The sequence below is a fragment of the Larus michahellis genome, chromosome 2, assembly GCF_964199755.1.
Source record: "Larus michahellis chromosome 2, bLarMic1.1, whole genome shotgun sequence".
NCBI classification, from domain to species: domain Eukaryota; kingdom Metazoa; phylum Chordata; class Aves; order Charadriiformes; family Laridae; genus Larus; species Larus michahellis.
Genome location: NC_133897.1, coordinates 80,202,022 through 80,227,336, shown reverse-complemented (window position 1 = coordinate 80,227,336; position 25,315 = coordinate 80,202,022). Strand labels below are relative to the sequence as shown.

General features: G+C 35.8%; 1 protein-coding gene across 4 annotated transcripts in view; it reads left to right on the top strand.

The window, feature by feature from the left end:
- Positions 1-25,315, top strand: part of RELCH (RAB11 binding and LisH domain, coiled-coil and HEAT repeat containing) — an 85,378-nt gene that overhangs the window by 45,824 nt on the left and 14,239 nt on the right. For 2 of the 4 annotated variants that reach the window (XM_074576116.1, XM_074576119.1), the window contains 14 exons: positions 3,773-3,863; positions 8,730-8,801; positions 9,616-9,756; positions 10,444-10,608; positions 11,508-11,655; positions 13,740-13,896; positions 14,459-14,582; positions 15,686-15,734; positions 16,205-16,284; positions 17,147-17,253; positions 17,818-17,917; positions 22,183-22,265; positions 23,185-23,248; positions 24,820-24,958. In XM_074576116.1, the coding sequence (XP_074432217.1) occupies positions 3,773-3,863; positions 8,730-8,801; positions 9,616-9,756; positions 10,444-10,608; positions 11,508-11,655; positions 13,740-13,896; positions 14,459-14,582; positions 15,686-15,734; positions 16,205-16,284; positions 17,147-17,253; positions 17,818-17,917; positions 22,183-22,265; positions 23,185-23,248; positions 24,820-24,958 (1,520 nt within the window). Of the gene's footprint in view, positions 1-3,772; positions 3,864-8,729; positions 8,802-9,615; positions 9,757-10,443; positions 10,609-11,507; positions 11,656-13,739; positions 13,897-14,458; positions 14,583-15,685; positions 15,735-16,204; positions 16,285-17,146; positions 17,254-17,817; positions 17,918-22,182; positions 22,266-22,917; positions 23,001-23,184; positions 23,249-24,819; positions 24,959-25,315 lie in introns of all 4 variants that reach the window. The other 2 variants (XM_074576117.1, XR_012585630.1) reach the window with 2 other exon arrangements.

Below are 25,315 nucleotides of genomic sequence, written 5' to 3'. Positions count from 1 at the left end.
CCCATGGTAAAATTTAGAGATGGGGTATAATTGAAAGAGATGGTGTTGGGGACAAAAAATGCATAAATAAAAGCAACTTACAGCACAGTGGCACCATACAGATTGAAATTACAGAACGGTGCAGTCCTTATTCTTCAGATTCATTAGAAATCTGCTTCTGAAACGTCTACCACTGTCTAAAATGTTTTGAATGCTCCATGCAGATTGAGAAGCTAAAAATATTTTATGAATAGAGGGGAAGGAAGTTATCTCGCTTGTAGTCTCTTGTAGTTAATTTGTCACAGGATTGGTGGCCTATCAAGTAGGCTTTTTCATATGACTGTTCAGCTGCAGTTAGGGGTGTCTTTTCCAGCAGCCAAGAAAGAAGAAAATCCAAGCTTCTTTTTCCTTGAAATTATTTACTCTTTTTTGTGAGTTAGAGATTTATATCTAAAAATAACTCACTTTCATCAGAAATTTGGGAAGGATAGTCTGCCATAACCTCTCCAGGACAAAACATGTATGTACATAATATACATTTACGCACATAAAAATCATCATCTGTTTAAAGGTGCCATAACACCTGACTGAAGAATAAGTAAAATTCCATCAAATAAAAGAGATTCTGAATACAAATTAGTCAGAAAATATTTATTCAGAATTTCAGTTTGTTTTTTATACTTATATTTTTGTATGTAAGTATATTATGCATGCTTGGTTTTTTTTTTTCTAAATAAGTTTAAATAATGTTTTAGCAGTCTTTTGTGATATGAAGTAGGTAAAGACATTCAGGCTTAGACACTAGAACGTGGTATTAATTATCTCGTATGTTATTTGTTTACCTTCTACTATACTGTACAGGCCTACATTATACATTAAAGTAGCAGTTGATAACAAGTTGACGTGTTTAATTTGGTAAATGCAAGAGACTGAAATGTGACATTGCATTTCTAATAACAAACCCATTAAAATAAACCCTTTTCTTTAAATATTTCTCTTTGTAAAGTATGTTAACAGTTATGCAGAAAGCCTGTGTTATAATACTTGTCCATGCTGGAGGCTTTTTGGTGCATGCAGATGGAGCATATTGTCAAAGTCTTGTATACTAACACGATATTTTACAAGGCCACTTATATCCTCAAGGCTTTTCTTACTGGTGTACTGTTCAACTTTTAATAATGTCTGTCAAATTCTCCTCTGCAAAGGAACAAACGTGTGTTAGCTTTACTTAAACTTCTTTTTGGATAATTATGTTGGTTTTGGAAGCTACAGAGCCATGAAGAAGTCAGACTAATGTTGGGGTCTTTTAGGACAAGGTTAAAACATAGCTCAAAATGTGAACTCTTGAATTTTTCAAAGTAATGTACCCAGAAGCAGCACTCTTAATGCAAAGAAGCTAAAGTACATTAAGCTTAGTGTATCTAGTATGACTTTTTCATTGGTCATATGATACTACCTGTTACTAAACACACATAACCTGCTGATATATTAAGGAAAACTCTAGTAAGCTTTTAATATAACTTTTAGGAGTGACAAAAGAACCATGAACCGTGCAATGTAAGATAGAATTGCTTGCCAGCGCATGTAGTCACTTTCTAAAACCTCTAGGAAGAGTCTAGAAGTGTTAAACTTCTAAACTAGAAGTTTAATTATGCCTATTTATTCTATTCTAACTTCTGCCTTGTTCCTCTAGTCTGATTCTTGATTTCACTTTGGTTTCTGTGTCGATGAAGCAGACTAGTGCTGTGCTGAATTGTACTGCTTCACTTTATGTTCCTGCCAAAGTGATTATAAGTGCATAACCAGGAGAGCTCTTTGAGGAAAGCGTTCCCAGCATCTTGTTAACAGAAGTTAACTTATAAAAAAACTTATGACAATAGGTAGAAAGAAGGTTTTCCCGTATTCAGCCTAGACTGCAATTTTTGCAACAACTTAGTGTTAACGTTTTTTGTTTAATGACCTGTTGTTGAGATCCTTACAACCTTTCGTTCCCCTGAAATACTGACTGTTGTCATATACTTTTAAGGCGGTTATAGTAAAGTATTTAAAATATTACTTTTATAATATTTTTTACTGTATCTTAGAAGTGCCCTACTGTATAGGCAAGGCAGTAGGAAATCTGAGTTAATTTCAAGATTTCATGGAACTTTTTTGAGAACGTTTGATCTAAACAAACTATATATATATATTGGTTTTCCCCATTTCTAATACAGAAAATTTCAAGTAATTACTGTGTGCGGCTATTTGATTTTTTTTTATTATCTTTTAAGAGTATACTCTGTTGCCCAATTCTGTGATTAGGTGCAGCGTGTAGAACCGAAGACAGGCATTCGAATAACTATTTTGATTGTTGTAGAATTCAGAATCAACACAGGCTTTTGTCTCCATATTCCTACCACATACCAGCTGTTGATTTCTTGAATCTTACCTAATCATTGCACTTTTGTTTTCCCTCAACCTTTTTTTACCTTGATCAAAGATCTAGTTCTCTGTATGTGGTACAGGGGTGGGGGGGAAACCACAACCAACAAACTGCAACACAAAACCAAAGAGCTTGATCTGATTGTCGGCCTAAAGAACACTGGGGAAAAAAGGTTTTTAATAGACTGTTTCTCCTTGAAAAGATTCTTAAAGTGAATGGGTCTCTTTTTGATGGAGTATATTGTATAAATGGTTAAGAAATAACCAGCAGAATCTCTGCCTTTCAACCTTAAGGGCATACTGTTAGCTGCAGTAAATATTTAGTTTAGACATGACACTAAAACAGTCATAATTTAGTTCTGGCTTACTTTCCACAAAGTAATAATGAACAAATTCTCACTAGTGTCTTAATCTTACTGTGGAGTTGATAAAACAAGTGTCTCATGCCCATGCGTTGTCATTTGAAACTGGTTATTTAAGTGTTGATGTAGGCACTAAAGTAAATGGAAAATGGTGAACTGCATGCAAAGTTGGTATTGTTCCAATCCTATTAACAGGATAAATAAATAGAAGTAAAAAATCATAGCAAGTTAAACACTGATGAAGTAAAAGTTAGAATATCACAAATTATAGTTAAGTACAATTTTATTGAATTTTTAAATATATCTCTGTGCCTATGAAATATATGGAACAACAGTGATTTCTTGCAAACTTTGAGTAAAGTTAAAAAATGCAAGAATGTGAATACAAATGACTGAGGTGATCATAGCTACTACTGATTGATTGATTGCCTCCCTTTTATAACGCGCTTTAGAAGGTTTCTGACAAGTGAAGTCCAGTATTTTGGGAGAGATGACAGTAGCTTGCATGTTAGCATGTTGCAAACCATTTCGTGAAAGAATTGTTACTTGTTTTGAACAAAGGTCATTAAATCTCGCAAACACTTCTAAATAAAAGCACCATGTCTACTTAACTAAAATACTAATAGTATGATAATATTAAGTAATTTAGATTCTCTTACTGCATGATGAATCATAGTATTCAGTAATAGGAATTAAATGGATTTAGTCAGAGATTCCTGATCTCAGACATTAGGAAGTCAGAGATTCCCAAATCGGAGATTCTCAGTCTCTGGTTCATGAAGTTTGGGATCTGCAAGTTTCTGGAAAAGGCATATTAAAATAGAAAGCAAGATAATGGCTTTCAACTTGAGATCTAGCCTTTAAGTCAGTGTGTATGGTGTGAAATTTTGACTGTAGACAATTAATCTGTTGCCTGACAGCATCTGCTTTTCTTAACTTAAGGAATATATTCTATATATTATAGAGCTTTACTTTATAAACAGATTAAAGCTTTAAATTTATGTTTTCAGACAGATGATACTGACTGGGTGTGTGGCATTTGCCCGACATGTTGGACCAACACGTGTAGAAGCTGAGCTTTTACCACAGTGTTGGGAACAGGTAACTGAGTAACTGATTATTTTGTGCTTTACACTGGAAAATTAGTTAAAACTTCATAAACGTTGAGTTTTATTTGTTTGAGGAGGTGGTTGTTTTGGATTTGTTCTTCAATGAATGGCAGTTCAGAGTATTTTTCAGAAAGATATTGGGATGTTCTTTTTCCTTATTATATGTGCTTTTATATAACATTAAAAAGAACTCAGAAGCAGAAAATTCGTCAAAAAATTTCTGGAGATTCTAGTTACCTGCATATGTTTGTAATTTTGAAATGTAGATATGCACACGTTCATCATCAGTGTTGCCTAATCTGTTGCCAGGTAGCTGCCTTTATCATTCATACTGTGATTTCCAAGCTGTTGGAAATCCATTTTCATTCAAAGATTTCATTTGCTGATTCTTACATTGTAGTAAGTTCCTGGGGCAGTGTCCGTACTAGTTATATTCTTAAACAGAAAATTAAGGATCAAAGTAGTCAGAAGTAAGTCCCATGTTGATGAGTATGATTTTTACACTTGCAATATCAGCCTGAAGTGCAAATTCTAGAATCACAGTGACCTTTTCCACAGATATTCTAAATTAATGGAAATAACTGAACAACCAAAGTGAAATGCTCTTACTGTTTCATCTGAGGCATAGAAACAGAACACGATGAGTTCAGGTGAAAATTCATGGTGTTTTCCTACTATAATGAAGAAAAGGTAATTCATCATTGCTTAAAAGACAGTGAATAACTAAGCCATGACAGAGTGGTAATGCTAGCTTTGATGGCACAGTCTTTCTGGTCTGATAATTTTCTACTGTTTCTTGCATAACTCAGCCATCTGCATTTCATAATAAAGTCCAAGTTTTAATAGTCTTAATGCATTCTTGATAATAGAAGTACGTATTATATGCAGCATTTGTGCTTATATGTATGACTGATGTATCAATTAAATGAAGGACTCATGGCTATAGTAGTCGAACAGAAAATAAACCACATTTTGTTTTCTTAGTCCTTCTCAGGAAATTTAAACAGTGTTTCAAAAAAACAGTCTCACCTCAGGAAGAGCCCATCTTCATCATACCAGTTTCTTGTTAATTGCTGATGCAAAAGAGAAACCAGTCCAACTGTAACAGTACAGCATATGAGGCTGCCAAGCCATATGTCATCACACATTTATTTAATGCAGTTTGCCAGACCTTGTTTGCAGTACTGAAACCAGGTCATTATTTTGTCCAGTAAAATACCGGCTGAATCACATTGTCACAAGATGGAGTTTGTAGAAGGAAATCAAAAATACACATAATTTTCTACCTTTTCTCGGTAGATGCTTTAATCATTAAAGCATTCATGCAGTTGGTCTCCTACCAAAATCTATTTACAATTACAAAGGACTGGGTCCTCAGAAGATTCAGCATTTTCATTCTCACATTCTGGAGCTCAGATTTATCAGGCTAGTCTTTGTGATTTTTCTACCTGCTTTCCACGGGTAGAATTTGGTAGCTGGCTCATCTGAGTTTAGGTCAAGGCTCTGTGAATGCTAAAAGTTCCCTGAGAATTAGTGACCGGTTAATTGACTTCCAAAATAGTACTACTGTTTATTAAAGACAAAAGGAAAAGAAGTAGTAATAAACATTTTCCAGTTATGTTTAAGTTTCCAAGGGCTAATAATCTTCCCTGAACACAAACCTTGCAGAAATTTGAGTCTTTTTCCTCCATGTGTCAGGACGTCTTTGCAGTATCAGGGGTGATATTTATATTGTCTTACCAGTCCGCCTAAACAGTTGAAACTAGTCTTTGCTGTTTCCCTTAGGTAGGCAGAGCTCCAGAAGGCAAAGTGTATCCCTGTTACCAGTAGGGATTTGCATTTGGAAAGATGGCACATAAATCAAAGATACTATAGGCTGTTGCGTGCCTGTAATGTTTCTCATCTATGACATCTCCATACTTCCAAAAAATATTACAGGTCCCCTACTGATGAATCAATGCAAAATAGTGATAGACACTCAAAGAAGGTTCTCCCATGTTTGAGACTTCAGTTTAGGCCTGAGGCTCATGATTTGTTCATTTGAGTCTCTGTCCTGGTTTGACACAGGACTAATTCCTCTTCTAATGCTTGGGAAAACTGCACTTTTAGAAGACTCTAGTGTCTGAATTTGTGAAAGTATTTACTATATAGCCAGCTAGGCTATGTGGAATTCAAGGTCTCAGTGTTTTTGAGCCTTGCCAAGTGCAGGGATGAGGAGGAGCAAGGCCTGGGCACTTGACCCAGGCTAGCCAACAAGATTGTTTCATACTATGAATGTCACATTCGATATAAATTGAAAGTTTGCTGCGTAGTTCTCTCTCTTTCTTGACGGTGGTGGTCCAGATAACTTCTTGCCCCAGTCCGGACCCCTCAGCACTTCCCTTCCTCCCGAAGCCATAGCGCTTGCAGTGTCCCAGATTTGTTGCCCACTGCTGGGAGTGCACAGCTTCCTACTGATGTAATTGGCTAAGTATAATCTTTGTATATTTTATATGGGTATTGGGATCAATACTGGTTCTTTAGTATTATTGCTAATTATTTAGCCTTATGCTATTAAATCTATCTCATGTTTCCTTGTTTTCCCCAATTCCCCTTCCCAGGCGGGGAGGGGTCATCGGGTGATAGAATAATTGTCTAAACAACAATAAGTTGTTATGCCTTTCTCAAACCATAACAGTTCTTTCAAATTATCTTTGCTACGCTTCATTCTTGAGAGAGTTCTCGGTGATTTCACATCAGAACAGTGAGAAAGCTGAAGACATTAATAGTATGTCAGTGGTCAGGTACCATCGTTCAGTGTGCTGTGGAAATAAAGTTGAGGTAAGAGGTCGTCCAAAGTTGATTTATTACTATGTCTTCATCTGTAGTTTCTCCCAAGCCAGTAGAATTGAGAGAATCACAGAATGGCTGAGGTTGCAAGTGACCTTTGAACATTTTGTAGTCCAAGCCCCCTGCTTAAAACAGAGTCAACTAGAGCAGGTTGCTAAAGAGCAATTCCAGTCTGGTTTTGAATATGTCCAAGGATGGAGGCTTTGTAACATCTCTGGGCAACACGTCCCAAGGTTTGGCAACCCTCCTAGTAAAACAGAATTTCCTGTATTTCAATCTGTGTCCAGTTTCTCTTGTCCTTTCATTGGGCACCTCTGTGGTTTTTATCTCTCTGCAGACAGGTACAGATATTTATACATATGAATAAGATCCCTCCTGAGTGCTTGCTCTCTTCTCAAGACCGAACAATCCCAGCTCTCTTGGCCCTCCCCCATGTATCAGATACACCTATCTCTTAATCATCTTTATGTCTCTCTGCTGGACTTGCTCCAATATGTCTTTGTAGTTGGGAAGCCCAGAACTGTACACAGCACTCCAAATGTGGTCTTGCCAGTGCTGAGCAGAGAGGGGCAATCACTTTCCTTGCTTGCTGCTGATGCTTATCCTAGTGCCGCCCAGGATACCACTGGTCTTCCTTACTGCAAGGAGCGCATGCATTGCTGGCTCTGCTTGGTATCTGTCAGGCCCTCCAGGTCCTTCTCTGCTAACATACTTTCCAGACAGTTGGCCCCCAGTCTGTCCTGGTACATGGGAATTATTTCTGCTCACCTTCAAGACTGCACTTCCCTTTCTTGAACTTCAAAAGTGTCCTGTCTGCCTGTTTCTCCAGCCTATTGAGATGCCTCTGAATGGTAGTACACCCATTGGGTATATCAACAGCTCCTTCCAGTTTTGTGTCATCTGCACACTTGTTGAGGTGCATTCTGTCCTGTCATCCAGGCCATTAATTAAGATGTTACACATCTTTGTTGTTGGCCCTGGAATCAGCCCTTGGGGTGCACTGCTGGGGACTGGCCCCAGCTGCAACTCTTTGAGCCTGTGATTAGTTCAGCCAGTTTTCCAACCACCTCACTGTCCTTACCTAGCCCAGACTTCATCAGTTTGTGAATAAGGGTGTTATGGGAAACAGTATGACAAGTCTTGCTGAAGTCAAGATAAACAATATTTACTGCTCTCCGCTTGTTCGCTGTGCCAGTCATCTTGGAAAGCTATCAGGTTGGTCATGCATGGGTTTTCTTGTATAAGTACATGCTGACTATTCCCAACCATCATCTTGTCCTTCATGTGTTTGGAAATGCTTTCTAGGATTAATTGCTCCAACCGCTTCCCAGGTGACAGTTAAAGCTGACTCCACCAGGGCGCAAACTTGGTTCAGAAGTGTCAATGTCGAATTTGTAAGGCTCCATTTTCTAATGGCCTTTGAGCGGAAAGGGGAGGTAGGCAGCACAGGATCAAGAGGTTCTCGGAATAGGAGCTGTTTTCAGTCGCACTTCAGAGATGCGACATGTTTGTGCTTGACTTGAGAACAGAACTTCAATAGCATGCAAATACTTCTTGGTTTAGTTCATGTGTCTCTTTTTTGACCCCAATTGCTAGGCAGCTATGCTACACTGGTTGGCTCAGAGCACTAGAGGGCACTTGTGTAGTTCTTAGAGGAGTTGTGTTCCTGAAGGGCTAAAACAAGACAAAATATTTCATGACAGCTCAGGAGTTATTCATATTCTTTGGAGTCCGGCAGCCCATATGCTGCTTTCCACCATTCTTTTTACTTCATATATGTACAGACTTCTCAGATTTTTCTCTTACTGTGAGCTCTGTTTTGTGGGACAGCTAGAGAAGGCTGTATCTGCCTTGCCTTTATGCCTCAGTGCGAGAACTTGAGGCTGCTTAGTACCATATGCAGCTTCTACAGACACAGTCAATGTTTATCTAAGAGATGTGTACGTATCCCCCCATTGCAGTTCATTCTAACCACACTTTGAATAATGGTTCCTGCAAAGCAAATAGCCACTTTGTTTCTCTTTACCAGATCAACCACAAATACCCAGAGAGACGGCTACTGGTAGCAGAATCCTGTGGAGCTCTAGCACCTTACCTTCCAGTAAGTATTAATACTGACTCTAAATGCTTTGCGAGTGAAAGCAAGGTGAAAATCTGTTGCATAATATAAACATCCTCTATTATTTTAAATATTCCCAAGGGTGTGTATTATGCGTAGTCACATTGTCTTCTACGTTATATCACGCATGTGAGATTCAATAAATGACAGTAAGGAGGAGATAGCTCATTATAAAGGAATACAAGTTAATCTAGCTGTAAAATGTCTTTAAAAACAGCACGTTCTGAGAAAATCATCTTTGTTTCAGTAGAGATGAAACAAAGATAGTTGGGACCAATTAAGGAAATAATCTCTGAAAAAATAATTGGCACCCAATAATAGACTTCTTCAGACACTGTGGAATGTTACATGAAAAGTGCTGCCAGTCAAAAGAAGCAGCAAAATTAAGTCAGTGGTGAACTAGAATTTGAAGCTTCAGAGAAAGGCAAAAATAACCCAAATTAAAACCCCACGTTTCCAATTTAGCAATGGAGTGATTAAAGATTCTGTTTAAAGTTTAGGCCTGTAGTAGTTTTTTGCGGTTAGTTATTTTTTGGTACATCTTCCGTATGAATTGAAGGACCTGAATTCTGTGCTTAGTAGGACAAAAGGCTCTCTAATGAGGCTACAGACATTTTATATTCATTCATCTTCTGTTGTGAAAACTGAATGTGTAATATTCAAAAGGATCCATGGTTGGAGGAAGGGATTTTGTTTGTAAGCACTAATAGAAGTGCAAATTATTTATAAAAATTGCTATAAAACTATATTTCTTGTTTCATTAGATTTAACAAGTGTGTTTCTTGTTTACAAACAGAAAGAAATCCGTAGTTCGTTAGTACTCTCCATGCTGCAGCAGATGTTAATGGAAGATAAGGCAGATCTGGTACGAGAAGCTGTGATCAAAAGCCTTGGCATCATTATGGGATATATTGATGATCCAGACAAATATCAACAGGTATAATTTAGTTTGGGTTTTGTATGTATGAAATGTCTTCTGTAGCTATTACATCAATAGGGAGATACATAATTTCATTTGCTTTTATCAAATCTTTTCATATACTTTAAAAAATTTTGATGGCTTACATGAACATTGATTTTATTGTATCACCAAGACCAAAAAGAAAACATGTAAGTACAAGTATCCTTAGAACCTCAGGTGTAAGCCTCATGCAGAAGCTTCTCTAATAATTCATAATTTGCCTTCAAGAATGTACCACTTCATTGGCCACCTGATACTATTAGCCAATTTGATATCACTTGCTAACAAAGATTCATCTGCTACAACAAAGCCTACTTGTAGTTCAGTTGAATACTGCTTAATAATGTTTTAGATAAGTGAAAATGAAGACCACCTAATCCTGTCTCTGAGTTTTCGAAGTCAGAGTGGTAAAATGTCTTTGTATTAAATTCTGTTAACTTCACCGTAAAGATACTAGTAGGGTCATTGGATCACCTTGGGTTTAGCTGTGTAGGTGGGCTGGGAATATCTGCTGAAAGGCCTCCATGTACTACATTGGGTTTTTATTGTTATTAGTGTAAAATTTTAAAAAATAGATTATAATCTCTTTCTAGACTGCATGTTTTATGTAGCAAACTTTAGTATGAATTATAGGAAAAGTAATTATATTCTTTATTTTGCCAGGGCTTTGAACTGCTGCTTTCAGCTTTAGGAGACCCTTCAGAACGTGTAGTTAGTGCAACACATCAGGTATTTTTACCTGCTTATGCTGCCTGGACAACAGAACTGGGAAATTTACAGTTCCATCTTATACCTACACTGCTTAATAAGATTGAAAAATTGCTCAGGGTATGTGTTCAGCTGTTTCTACACTGGAGAGTTTTCTTTGTATCTTTATTACATATACAGACTTAAAAAAAAAAAATACAAAAATGTAAATAATTGCTACTTAATGTTCTATGGGGGGGAAATTTATGGAGATTATAACTCCATAACTTTTACATGTCCTTTGGAAGAAAGAAAATAACAACCACCAACAAAACCATCAAAAACCCACAAAAACCAAACGGATGCTTCTTTAACAATGTTTTACTTTATAGCTCAATAATTAAAGTGCAGTTCCGAAAATGCTTACTTGAGGCTGTGACCAGATGATATGTGTTATTCTGAGTGCATTCGCCCTATATTTAAATTGTTTTAAGGTGTCACATACTGTGGATTTTAATAAAATGTGTTTTTTATTAAAAAAAAAAGTAGAATTGAATGGTTTAGTTAAATGATTTGCAGTAATGAGGCCGTTTTCACGCTTTATTCGGTAAATATCTTCAAAGTTCTGGAAAATCGAGTATCTCATAACAATCTAACACACTTACCCCAGGTGCTTGTTTTCAGAGTACAGGTGACTAGTTTATTCAGGTTTTAATTGCATTGGTCCCTAAGACCAAGGAATCCCATTTCCAAAACACGCTGAAAATTTTTCTTTCAGAATGCTTTTGTGCTCATCGACATGAACCACTAAATGCCAAAGACGATTTTGCTTAAATCTTTTGAGGAGAATTGACTTAAGGGTGACAAGGAGACTTGGATGGTGTCACAAAGTAAGCTTGTGGTTAGGATAAATCGCTATATAATTAGTGTGTCTGTGTAGAAGCTCATCACAGATGTGTTGATGTCTTGCCAGGGAATACATGCCTAAGCAACAGATCATCCAACCCGAAAACTTTAACTAAATGTCCTGTTTGTTTCAGGAAGGAGAACATGGCTTGGATGAACATAAGCTCCACATGTATCTGTCTGCTCTGCAGTCGTTGATTCCTTCACTGTTTGCACTGGTGCTACAGAACGCACCTTTCACAAGCAAGGCTAAACTTCAGGGAGAAATACCACAAATAGAAGGTAAATGATTAATTTCTGCTATGTGGAATTTCTAGAAACTTAAGTATGATTCAGTGACAAATCTCAAATTACTGTTAACCGAGAAAGAGGAATTTCAGGAATAGTCCATATATTTAGAATTCATGTGTATTTAGGGTTGCTACATAAACATAAGTTGCAGAATATACATATAGACTTCAGATTTTTATAACACACTGTCTGTACAATAATGATTTAAGTTTCTGTCCTGAGGTGTTTTTTCTAATCTATCTATTCTTTGCGTTATATTTTTGTATATAGGAAGAACGGAGAAAGAAATTCAGGGTATTTCTGTCATGTTATGAATTTTCTTTCTTTATCATTGCAGTGTTCGTGGAGAGAATTTTTTTTTTTTAAAACCGGATTCCAGCATAGGAAGATTTGTCATGACTCTTTCTTCACTCTGTTTTTCTCCCTTTTAGGGAAAACATCTTTCTATTCCCCCCCCACCCCGTGTTCCTATGAAAGAAATTAGTCTTAGACCTGAACCCTTATCAGATATTTATCTAATTACGAATATCAGTTTATTGATACAGAAGAATTATGTAAGTTGTGATTGTTTGCAGTAGAATAAAGGAGAACTAAATGGTATCCTTTCGGATTTTTTTCCTGTATTTACTTAGCAGTGTTCTGCACTGCAGGCTACAGACAAAATGGCTTTTCTCTGCCCAGTGACATAGTTTTGTGTAATCCAATCATAGTCTTGCAATAAAATACTTTTTTGTCCCAATACACAACAAATTGTGGAGGGAAAAAAAAATTAAAAAGAATACAATTTTGCCTTCTGATTTGCCTCTTAACTGATTTTTCACATTGATTAAGTAATACTTCTTTTTTACTTTTCTATGCTCGCTTGAGAGACCCGATTATAACAAAAATAGTTTTTATTTCATCTTTCTTCATTTCTTTCTACTTCTTAAAAGAAACTTTTGAGAATAACCGCTAATAGCTCAAGAAGGCTATCCTCGGTTTAAGTTAATTCTTCCAAATAAAAAATGTCACGAAGTGGGAAAAATACAAGAGCTTCACCCTTTGTTATGTATCTGTGTAATACCTTAGCAGACTGAATGGCCTAATAGTGAAGTTATACTTAAATCACTAATCCTAGCCTGTAGAATGTTTTATCCTTTTAGAAATACTTTTAAAAGATATTATTGGTAATACTTGCCACACGCTGATAATAGTGCTATGTGTGAAGATTCAAAGCAAGGGTGACAACTTTAAAGGAGAATTAGGAAAGTAGCTAGTGGTACGTTACTGTCCATTAATGTGAAAATGTCAAACATGCCATGGTAAAACTCATTCAGCTGACTTGAGTCATTTGAAGATGAGCACTTTTTCCCTGGGTTATTACTGCTTAAATAAGGAATTCAAAAGTTTCAGGCTTCAGCCTAGTCTGACACTTCCTCCCTCCACAAAAGTGGAAGAAAAAAAAATCTCACGTACTTTTCCCTAATCCAGTAGCACCGCAGGAACTGCAGGCTTGCTTTCTTGAATTTTGCAGAAAGAAAGATGATGTTCTTGTCACTTAACTTTATTGCTGAATAATTTTAAGTATGCTTGACATGAATTGAGATGAATAAAAGCAATGTTGCTGTAGGCAGGCTTTCAATCCCCAGGTATTTTGATGGTCTAGATTTCTTTTTTTTTGAGATCTTCCTTTTTATGGGTAAATTATTCTCTTCTGATAATTCAGATAATTAAGGAGATGGGGGAGGGAGTGGGGAGTGTCAAAACGTACTTGATACATAAAGGTTGGAGCAGTTAGATGATTAAAGTGTAGCAGGTCAGGAAACCTTGCCTGCAAGTCACTCTATTGTAAATCTGTGGTGTGTTCTTTGGGGCCTTCCATAATCTCCCTGTACCTGCGTTTTCCCTTTTTAAATAAGGGTTATGTAATCTCTTCAGAGTTGGATTTAACTCACTGATTTTTAAAAAACAATTTTATAACCTTACACAGAAGGCGCTAAAGAGTTTTCAGACTTTCTTCTCTATCTTTACTGACATCACCCCCCAGGTATTTTCCTCTTCTTTTGTTCATGATTATTTATTCTCTGCTGTTGCAGTCACTAGATTTCCCCGACCCGTATCGCCTCTTCAGGATGTGGCCATCATCATTGGAAGCCGCGAGCAATTAGCAGTGTTGTTGCAACTGTATGATTATCAGCTAGAACATGAGGGTACCACAGGCTGGGAGACTTTGCTATGGGTAGTCAATCAACTGTGAGTTAACTTGTATCTTACAGTTCCTAATTTTAAAATGTGTCAGAATTAATAGTTCTTAAGCATGATTACGTTTAACCATTGTTAAACACAAGAATTTTAAGTATGATTGTGTTTAGGAATTATTGAAGAGAAAAAGATTGAATTTTTTTTAGACATTTTAATTTTCATACTGAATTGACTTTGATTTTATTCAGAAAATATGACCTATCTAGCAGAATGGGTAGGTAACTACTTGCTCCAAAAAAATGTTTCTTTCATCTTTGCACTAGTATAGCCAATCCTCTGTTGAAGATTTTTGTGTTTTGAATATGTCATGGAATACACTGTTCTGCAGTAACAGATGTTTGAAAACATAGGTCAGACTTTTCTGGCATTTAAACCCTTGCTTTCTTCAAGGGTCAGGAATTGTACAGAACATGTAGATAATGATATTAGAACCAATAGTGCTCTCTGTGTGTATATATTTATTAATATCAACAGTAAATCTATACAAATATAACTGGAAAGAAACAAAAGATCCAGCATAGTGTTTAATATCCTTTTGTTTCCTGATTTTTAGGCTACCACAGCTTATAGAAATAGTTGGCAAGATCAATGTAGCATCCACTGCCTGTGTCCATGAATTCTCTAGATTTTTCTGGAGACTTTGTAGGACATTTGGGAAAATTTTTACAAACACTAAGGTAAGTTATTACCTTAAACATTCTATTAAAAAACATACCTTGATAATATATATTCCCTGTATTTATGGTGTGTCTTAATACCCGCACTTTATGTGAACATTTATATTTGCGTGTCACACTGATGCTTGTCCATAAGTACATTTAGACATGCTACTTCTAAACCTCTGTTTGCATCCTTTGGACTTCTGGTTTTGTCCATTTTGGAATGGCTTGCCCAACAAGGAAGGATTTTTAAAAAAAACCTGTATTCTTCGTATTTGTTTTGTGAATGGCATAGAAAATGGGAGAGATCATCCTAATTCCAGTAACTTAACAATTTTCTTTCTTCAGAACACCGTACTGTCCTGTGTTTGTGGTGTACATAAGTACTTCAGCCTGTACGTGATTGGAAATTTAAAAGTTGTGCTTCCCCTGCCGGAAATATTTTCTATAGATGACATCTAAGCATTATAATCAAGGAAATAAATAATTTTTCTCAATAAAATAACTTTTAATATTAATGGTTTTATTTTCATTTTAATATTAATATTTAGCATAAAATATTTTAAAGGGAAATTATAAAACATGAGAGGATTACCTAAAGGTAAAATTACAAAACATGTTGTGCTGCCTCCAGAGAGGAGATTAAAACCAGTCTTTGGTCTTTGAAAGCCCCATCTGTAAGTTTCTTTAGAAGCCTTGCTTCTGTAAAATTTTGCTGATACTGATTATTACAGCTATATTATGGAAGAGAGTACTTACTGAACAGCACAGATATAAAACAAGACCTTTTTTTTTTTTTTTAACCATATGGCTTGGTAAAACTAAACCCTAAAGTCCAACTAAGCATATTGCCAAGAGGCTTCAACTTTTGGTATCAGGAGTGCTAAATACTGCTACTTCAGTGTGGGTACTCAATAGAAATTTTACTCTCTTTTGTCACACTTTCAATTTTCATAAAAGCTGGCTGTACTTTTTAAAGGTTTTTTCTTTGTTGTTGTTCTGTACCTTCAAAATGTCCCTTTTTTTCTGTTGTTTTTTTTTTTTTTATTCTTAATTTTTTCCTATGTTAATTGACACTGGTAACGGGTTTTCTTACGTGGGATTCATCATCCTTTGCATAGGTAAAACCACAGTTCCAGGAAATCTTAAGACTGTCTGAGGAGAACATAGGTAAGTAGCTTTTTACTGAAACAAATAAAAATTAATCTTAATTGCATTAATCTTAATTACAACTGTAAAAAAAATGTCAAATCTCCTGTTCAAATAATACTTTCAGACTGCAGTTCTCAAATTTTTTGTCTTCCTGAAATGTTGAAAATCTAATCTTAGTCTGAATGGAACACTCTGAAGTTGTAGAGTCTGTGTGTTGTGTGTAAAGTACAAACAAAATCTCAAATCCAAATACCACTTGAGCATTATCTTAGCACATGTGTGTATATATATGCATACATATGTATATAAGTTCTTCATGTATATATAAAAAGGTGAATATATGTATATATGTATATTTTTTTATATATATATATAATATACACATGTCTACCTTAGAGGTGTATATATAGAAAATATATAGTATATGTATTACACACACACACATATATGTGTGTATAAAACCTAAATTTTTCACTGTGTTTCATTAGATTCCACAGCAGGTAATGGAGTGCTAACAAAAGCCACAGTTCCCATCTATGCAACGGGGGTCCTTACATGTTATATTCAGGTAGGTTTGGTTTTGTTTCTTTGTTAAATGTATACTAACATGTAAAAGTTATTCTGCCAAAAATCCTGTACTGTTTTCTTTGAAAACTTACAGCGCTCTTGTGTTTTGAAGATAGGTAGATAAGTGGGCAGCTGTAAACACATTCAAAAGCACAGTTTTCTAGTCAGGTTGTTTACTACATTTGATGATAAACATCTGTGTTAAAACCTGAATTCGGTAAATATTAAAATGACATCTGGCATCTTCACCACTGCTGACTCTGACATTGACAGCTGCCATCTGCCTCTATCAAAAATAATAATGTTTCTCCATAAATGGGTTCTTGACCATTTAGCTGTGACCCCTGCAAACATAATTTTGCAAAATTTACTGAAACAGGTAAACAGGTAAATTGTCATTTGGGGCATAATTGGAGTCTTAAAATTTTAGTGTTACCTAGTACTAAATAAACGCTCCATAAATAATACTACTTAATCCTCCAGTAACCAGCAGTTATGGCCTGGCATATATGTAGCTTACAGGAAAAAATAAATACTTCATCTCAAATGTTTAGTGAATTGTTATCAATCAGAAACTGTCAGGAGCCACGAAAGTGCTTAAGTACAGAGCTTCTGTAGTAAAATAGCTTGTGTAATTTGTGCAAGAGTATGTGCTTATTTGATGAAATACAGAAATACAGTCTCTTCTTGTGTTTGCTTTGAAAGATTCTTGTTCTTAAACCACATTTTTGAAGTTTGTAAGAAGATCGTTGAAGGCCAAATCTAGTTTGTTCGCATTCATAGTTTGTCTCTTTTGTAGCTGTAGGTCATCGGAACCGCAGCAATACTTCTACTACACTCAACATTGTATGCTCTTCTTTCAGGAAGAAGACCGCAAGCTGTTAGTTGGATTCTTAGAAGATGTAATGACCATGCTTTCACTATCCCATGCTCCTCTTGATAGCCTGAAAGCTTCCTTTGTGGAACTGGGGTAAAGAATATACCTTGGGGTTGACTTAGATATAAATACGTTAGAAGTTTTTATTAAAAGCTGCTAATCTGTCTGTAACGTTAAAAACTGTGATGCTTTGGGTGAATAAAGGGTATACTTGCTTTTTCCCCCGCCTTGGTGTTTCACAGAACTTAAATTTTTAATCTCTAGATTAAAAATGTAGTGGTAAAAAAAATTCTAAAGGGTAAAAAAGAAACACCAAAACCCAAACAAAAAAAAAGGCAAAAAACGGTGATTGAGGATAAAACTGAGATTCCTTTTTTATTTTCCGTACTACTAGGATGTGTTCTAGGTGTGTATTTGCATTCAGTTCAGTGTCATAATTTATTCAAAATTATATTATTAGCTTTTTTAAAGAAATGAACTTCAAAATGCAACATATTTTCTAGACAGCAACACGTTGCATGCCCTTCAGAAGGGATAAATGTTGGACCTTTAGGTTTGTTTAGCAATGGATTCTTGCGACTACATTCTGCAGGCAAAGAACATATTCAGGGTTTGAGTTGTGGTTTTGTTTTTGTTTTTGTTTTTTTTTTTTTTTAGTGCAAACCCAGCTTATCATGAGCTGCTATTAACTGTCTTATGGTATGGAGTTGTCCATACTTCTGCTCTTGTTCGATGTACAGCTGCCAGAATGTTTGAGGTAAGTGTTACCCAAACTTTTTTTTACACCTTTTTAAAACTAGAGTTCATTTTTTTAAAAACAGTGATTCAAATAATGTTGCTACATTCTTAAAAATAATAAATGGCTTAAATAAGTTGTGTACTGTGTGATGGAGCAGGAAGTTGTGCATTTTTTTTTCTGTGTCTGTTCTCTGTTCAACAGCACATCTTTCATTAAGCAGTTTGTCATTAGCCACTTGCAAGGTGTTGCTGTAGTAACTGTGTATGTGTTCTTTGATCTGCTGCTGACTTGATTGTTGCCTTCTGATTATTGCATGCTGAAAAAACTTTCCTGATGATGAAAACGCATTTCATTGCTAAACTGTGTTCAAACCAGAATTAAATACATTGTCAAATGTGTTTGCTTAGGTCTGTAGATAAACATGAACGACTGTAATCTCTGCGTTTTGATATTTGCTGTTGCTATTCAACACATTGTCGGTAGCCTAATTCACAAGTTATTGGTTTTCAATACTTTTTGTGTATACTCGTGCAAGGCACTCACATTATAATTCAAACTAGTTTCCACTGGTGCCAAATATGGTAGTAAAAACATACATTTAACCAAATTTGTATTTTTTTGTAAAATTTAAAATAGTTTATGATTACTTGCTACATAGCGACAGCTTCATCTTTCCCTTAACATCTATAAATTTCTTCAGGATAAATACAAAGACTTACATATAACTAATAAGTTTGCTTTTATTTTCACGTCATGCCTTTGTTTCATCGAGTGTTAGTTTAAAAAAAGCATATACAAAAACTCTGGGACGTACTCCACTTGATGAACAGAGAGATTACCTTTTTTTGGCATGTTAGAAAGACATATTTCTTATCACACTATCACAGTCCATTTCTGTTATTTTTTTTCTTTTTTGGCTTCTTCCACATTGGACTCATTGACATAGTTTTGCAGTGGACCTCTAGCTGAACCTGCCACCTTGTATCCATAGCAAAAACAAATCTCAAGTCTGCCTTGGAAAAAAGAGGACTTAACGTAACCATTTGCATTCCTTACTGCAACTGTGCAAGCCATTGCAGATAAAGCACTAAACAACCACTTTAAGACATATACTGAATCTTCAGTTGAAAACATCCAGCCTTGTCTCTTTTTTTTTTTTATTTTTTCTCCTGCCTTTAAAAAGGAGATTACAATTTTTGGTCACCCTTAAAATACTCTTTTGAGTTGTTGTTTGAGGGTTTTTTCTTCTTTTTAATTTAACGAGAACATTGCTTATATTTTATGTTTGTAATAATAAGCTTTTTTTTTTTTAAAATAAGCATTAGCCAAACATGTGAAAGACCTCAGTTACAATAGGCTGTTTTCTTGGTTGCTGTTTCTTTTCCAATTCAACAGCATGTTGATTATTTTTGGGCAGTCCTGCATGCTATTTGACTGCTTGTTTCCTGGTATACTTCAATTTTTACTAAAGCATAAGGCAACTTTGTTGCAGATACTTTTCTCTCTTGAGAAGATATCATATTGCCACTTCCTTGATAGCAATAGCATACATGCTTATACATGACAATATATAAATTTGGGAAGTCACCTGTGTAAAGAGGTGGTAATAGTTGGTTTCACTCTTGGAAGATTCCTTCATTCAAGGAATTTCTGACATCTGAGAGGCTGCTGAATGGCGAAGCCCGGCAATTAGATAATAGGGTAAAGAGTATGTCACCTGCAGGACAGGTCTATGAGAATCATAACGATTCTGGGCAGCACAGGGTCTGTACAGCAGCACAGACTGCTGTGATTTGGGCCTGCCAGGCTGCGTTACCAAACCTTGAGAGTCTGTTAAGGATTGGAAGGACACAGAAGTGATTCGCGGGCAGGAAGCTTTGTGCTACCATTTTTAAGGTATAGTATGCATAAGTAACGATCTCACATTGATCTAGAGGATTCAAAACAGGATGAAAATTTGCGTTGTCTGTCTCACTGTAACTTTACATGCTGCTGCATGGCTTTGCCCATCCAGCTGTTTCTGTTGCTTCTGTGTTAACGTTTCCCATTTGTCAGTAGTTTGCCATTTGAATGTTGATGCAAACAGATTTGATTGCTGCTGGTTTGAACATGAAGCGCATAGTTGAGTTAAAAGCTTTGTTGGTCTGTTTAGGTTCAAGGCTAGGAACACTTATCTTCAGAATGACACTTGAATTATGAAGCATGTTTTATTTTCTGTAATACAGAACAATGCTGTTTACCATGCTTTACCATAATTAGAAGTGTGGCAGCCCACGTAGTCATGAAGCTCAGATCATACTAAACTGTTTGCTAATTATACAAATCCCAAGCATTTTTTTTTCAAAGCACCACATTACCTCTAGACTTTTCTCAAAATTAAGATTAGTAAAGAAAGCCCAAGTCCCTAATTGTTCAAAATTGAAAATAGTAAGCATTCTCTATTTTAAGCAATGGGAAAATTGGTAAATCTGCATATGAGAGTAAGATCGTAGTAGTAAAACAGTGAGCTATGTCCTTATTAGCTGTTTGAAGAGTAGCCCATAAACTGTATGCATCAGCACTTTAAGTTTTTGCCACTCTAAATAATTGTGAAATATATTAATGGTAAAATGTAGTAGTTGAACTGTCATTCCTTGTACTTTCTGAATAGCAAGTATAGAAAGTTGCAGCTTTCCCTCTCCAGGTGCTTTGCAGCAATAAGGCAAACGTTCTTACGCAGCTTAGTAATTCTCTCCCCATTCCTCCTTCTTCAGTTATTATCTGTAAGGCCACAATATGTTCAGTACGTGTGTGCATGCACGTACGAATATTGCTTAACAAAAAATACTGCTTTGTATAGAAGGCTTCTGGAAAGTCAGGTTCCTTCCAGTCTTTCACAGTTTACCTTTTTTTTAAATTCAGAGTTGGTAAAGCAGGAATGCTTAAGTGGCAGAATCTAAAACCTTCTCTAGTTAGAGGGTGTAAGTATTGCCTGCTTTTGGTACTGTGTGATATACTGACACCTACTGCTTTCCCCTTGTGCTATGGATCATACGTGTTTACTTGTTAAACAGCTAGGGGCGAAAGCATAGAATTTAATTTGTGTTCATGGTGTAATTTGACTAATTAGAACATAGCCAAATATTAAAAAAGACATTTCAAATTTCTTGCAGAAACTGCTAAATAAGCTCTTCATGTTTATCTCCTAAAACCATAAAATATAAGCAGACTTCCTTACATGACATACAAAGTGGAAATACTAAGACTGCCTTTTTGATTACTGCAGACAAAAAAGCTACTTTGCTGAGTATGGAGAAAGTTTGGAACTTGTCATTTTTGACAATTAGTAGGTTTTCATATGTAGAAAACATGTAAAGGGCATCTGCTGCATATTAAGTAAATTTATACTTGCATATAGCTACGTAACTAATGTAAAAATCATGTGGAAACATATAAGTTCAAACAAATTCCACATATTTATGAATAATAAATTTCACTACGATCTCAGGTTTTAACATTTGGGATGTATTGCAACAAATATATCTCTTCCTTAGTTTGCAAAAAGACTTGGTGAAATACATTTAATGGATAAGCCAAGGATTCTCCATTTTCTGACTGCATGGACCAGCAAGGGAAACTTGGGAAGTTTCTCATACATACTGCTTGAATGGCAGTTAAATCTGAAATAGTCCTGAATGACTTTGAGGAAAGCTTAGTGGCATCTGGAAAGGTGCTATTTGTCGCATTGTAAAAGGCCTGACATAGGGACCTGAAAAAGGGTCTAAAAGGTTTTTTCCCCCCACTCAGTGTGGGAAAACTACAGGCATTTGGCCTAGCTGAAGACATCTATTTTGCTTGTGACAGCCACCTAATAAAATAAGTACTATTCCATTGAGTTAGTAACAGCATTTAAATTAAACTGTCAAACTCAAATTAGCACTGTTTCAGTATTTAATTACACATCATATGTATAATTGTACTACATAATTATAGTAGTATTTGAATTATAACATGTAATTACTTGCTAAACTTTTGAGAGGCCAAGTTTTCAAATAGCTGAAAATAGAGAAAACATCATACTGTTGAATTTGTCAGGTTTGTGCTGATCGCCAGACCACTTCAGCTTTCTTCATGCCTTTGCGTATATGAAGCACTAGTGTAGCAGTATTTGCTTAGCTTCTAATTTTGGTTTGCTTTTTGTGTTTTTTCTTTCTCTCTCTTGGTTGTGCCGTTCTTCTTCCCATGATACTGTGCTCGCTCTTTCCGTGCATCACCTGTGATACCCCCCTGCTCCGACCATTCAGCTGTTGGTGAAGGGGGTACATGAAACTCTGGTAGCTCAGAGAGTTGTTCCTGCTCTCATTACTCTCTCCAGTGACCCTGAAATGTAAGTTTCCTGACTGTCTTATATACCTAAGCATCCCTCTTAATACTTAGGAAGAAATAACCATCAGTTCTGTTTCTTATTCCAACAAAAACTGAATTACTTATAAACAAAACCACTTACTTGTAAATAAAAAGGTTTACTGCAACACCTAGAACTAAGCCAGATAAAATTGCTGAATAAACTTTAAATACAAAACTTAAATCAATGTCATTTAATTTTTGTGGTGTTTATATTTAACCATATTCTCTGTTTTGAAATTCGCTTACATCTTTTCTAGCAGAAAGCTGGATATTAATGTGTTCAGTAATGCTATCAGCTTTACTACTGCAAAATTAAATATCATCTGCGTTACTGAAATGCAAAATAGTTTTGGCTGTATGTAATTTCTGATAGACAACCATAGTACTTCATTTCCTGGACGTACTGATGTGATATTTCTTTCAAGCTGAGGAGGGATGCTTTGCTAATCTCACTAACAGGTTGTTACTAATAAATGCTACAGCATGAATAGAGTCTTAATCATTTTAATGTCTTGTGTGGGTGACTAAACCAAGAAAAACCCCAAGAGTCTGCCTGCCCATCCTCAGTCACAGCTAACCCAGTTCTTTAAGTTTACCAAACCGTTTTTTATTGCATGTTGACTGGTTTACAGCTGACTCTTCGAGGCATGAGTGAAGCCTTAGTTGACAAGCGGGTTGCTCCAGCCCTTGTTACCTTGTCCAGTGATCCTGAATTGTGAGTTTCACATTGAGACCTTGAGTTAATCCTGTCTGTCCTTTTCCTGGTCTGCTTTTCTTGTTTTGTCATTGCTAGAACCTAATGTAATTTAAAGTACTAATTTTGTAATTTTGCTTTAATTTTTAATTAATTTTATTCTTAATGTTTAGTACATCTTAAAGACTCTGTTTTTCTGTTGTAGTTCAGTAAGGATTGCAACAATTCCTGCTTTTGGGACCATCATGGAAACTGTTACTCAGAGAGAGGTAAGACCACCTGTTGTCAGGCTGCTGTTGTTACAGCATAAGAAGTGGGTGCTTTTTTTTATAAATCTAGTAATTTATTCATGAACTTGGAGACAAAAAAAAAGAAAGCAGCTTATAATTTAATTCTTCCAAAATGCCTTCCAGTTTTGCAATGATCTTGTTTTTTCTTTTTTTTAAACAAACCAACCCTCTTTTAACTAATAAAAACATTTCCTTCTAAATATCAAGCCAAACATAAACAAAGAAAGCAGCTATGTAGAGGGGGAGGCCTGTGCTAGAAGACGGGAAATCCCATGCTCAAAATGTTCTTAAAACACTCTCCAATACAGTTGAGAAATCCAAGTCCATTATTTCCAAATAAAGTAGCTTTACTTTTGAAATGCTAACCAAGAAGTGGTGGTGGGATTCAGTTACCTCCACATAAGTATACTGTACCATTTTAGATGCTTCAACTTGGCTTCCAAGTACTTTAGAAGAGCACAAGTCTCTTGTGGTTCCTGTCATATTTGCTGGCTTAGCCCATGGTGTCCAAGATGGCATTAGAAGACATCATAGTGACATAACTGAAATAATCCTTGAGGATAATATAGATATGCAATTCCTCCTTGTTTTTTTTAAATATGAAACTTTGGTAATAGATCAGAACTCTGAAAAAGACACCCAGGATTCTGCTATAAGCAGTAGAAATACTGTATTTTGTTTTATATAATAAGTGTACAATCAAATTTCTTCTGAAAGTCCTTGCAACTTTTTGCAGAGCTTGCATTCTTCCTGTAATTTCAACGTATTCTAAAAGAATGTGTTTGAGGAAATGTGAGTAAGAAGTCAGTGATGACTCACAAGTACTTGGAAGATGGATAAGTTACAATTTTGTAGCTTGGAATGCATGCCTATAATCAGTTTGGGAAGAATACTGTTTTGTTACCACACAAAAATTACTGTATCCATTGCACTAATTACAATAAGCCTTAGAGAACAGAGGTGTTATTGCCTTCCAAAATGTATCAGAAAATGTTGTTTTTACAACTTTGAATGCAAATTAAATACTCTACATCGTCTTGGATATATTTGTATTTTCAGTTTTTCTAGCCTTTAGTTGAAGAAATCTTTAATTCCATTGATTTCATGATGCTTACTTTTACATCTCTGTCCTCTGCAGAAGTGTTTTCAGCATACTAACTGAGATACATTACAAAAAACCCCCACATGAATTCACTTCTAATTGAACAGGAAAACTCCACAGATACTAATAGTAAGGGGGAAATTCTAATAGCAGGTAACAAATGCGAGTTTCAAAACCAAGGAAACCTCAGGACAAAAGACCGGCTCTATGGAAGCACCCATCTGTTGTTAAAGATAGATCAGATTAAAACACTGTTGACAGTCTTTAAAATGTAACACTGCAGCGAGGAATTTGGAACATCCTGTCAGAAAAAAAATGTAAATTAACAGAAGGTCCAAGGTTTGTCATCTGAAATATGGAACATTATAGGCATACTCTGAACTGACCATAATGGTTTCTAGCATCTTCATTCTTTTGTGTACTTTTTATTTCTCTGGGAATACTTAAGCTTCTGGAAAGAGTAAAAATGCAGCTGGCATCTTTCCTGGAGGACCCTCAATATCAAGACCAACATTCTCTACATACAGAAATCATAAAAACATTTGGAAGAGTTGGACCTAATGCTGAGCCCAGATTTAGAGATGAATGTAAGTTGCATCAGTGGGAAGATACACTCTTCTTCTTTCTGTCCTAACGCTAATAGTATGCTGGTTATATAGATCTTATTTTTTTTCCTTCACAAAAAGTTTGATGGAAACTCTTGTTTTCAGTGTTTGATATGTCCCAGTATTTAAGACTTTGCTAATATAATTTTCATTTTGCCGAACATTGGTGTGTATATAGAACACCAGAACATGGTGATGAATAATTCCAGAGCTGGAAGGGACTGGTCACTTTGCTGCAGTGACCAGCTCTCCCCCACTTACCCTATTGCTTCACCCCTGCTAGCATATAAATTTCAAGTATTCCACACGTCTTAAATGTAAGTGCATCCCAGATTAACA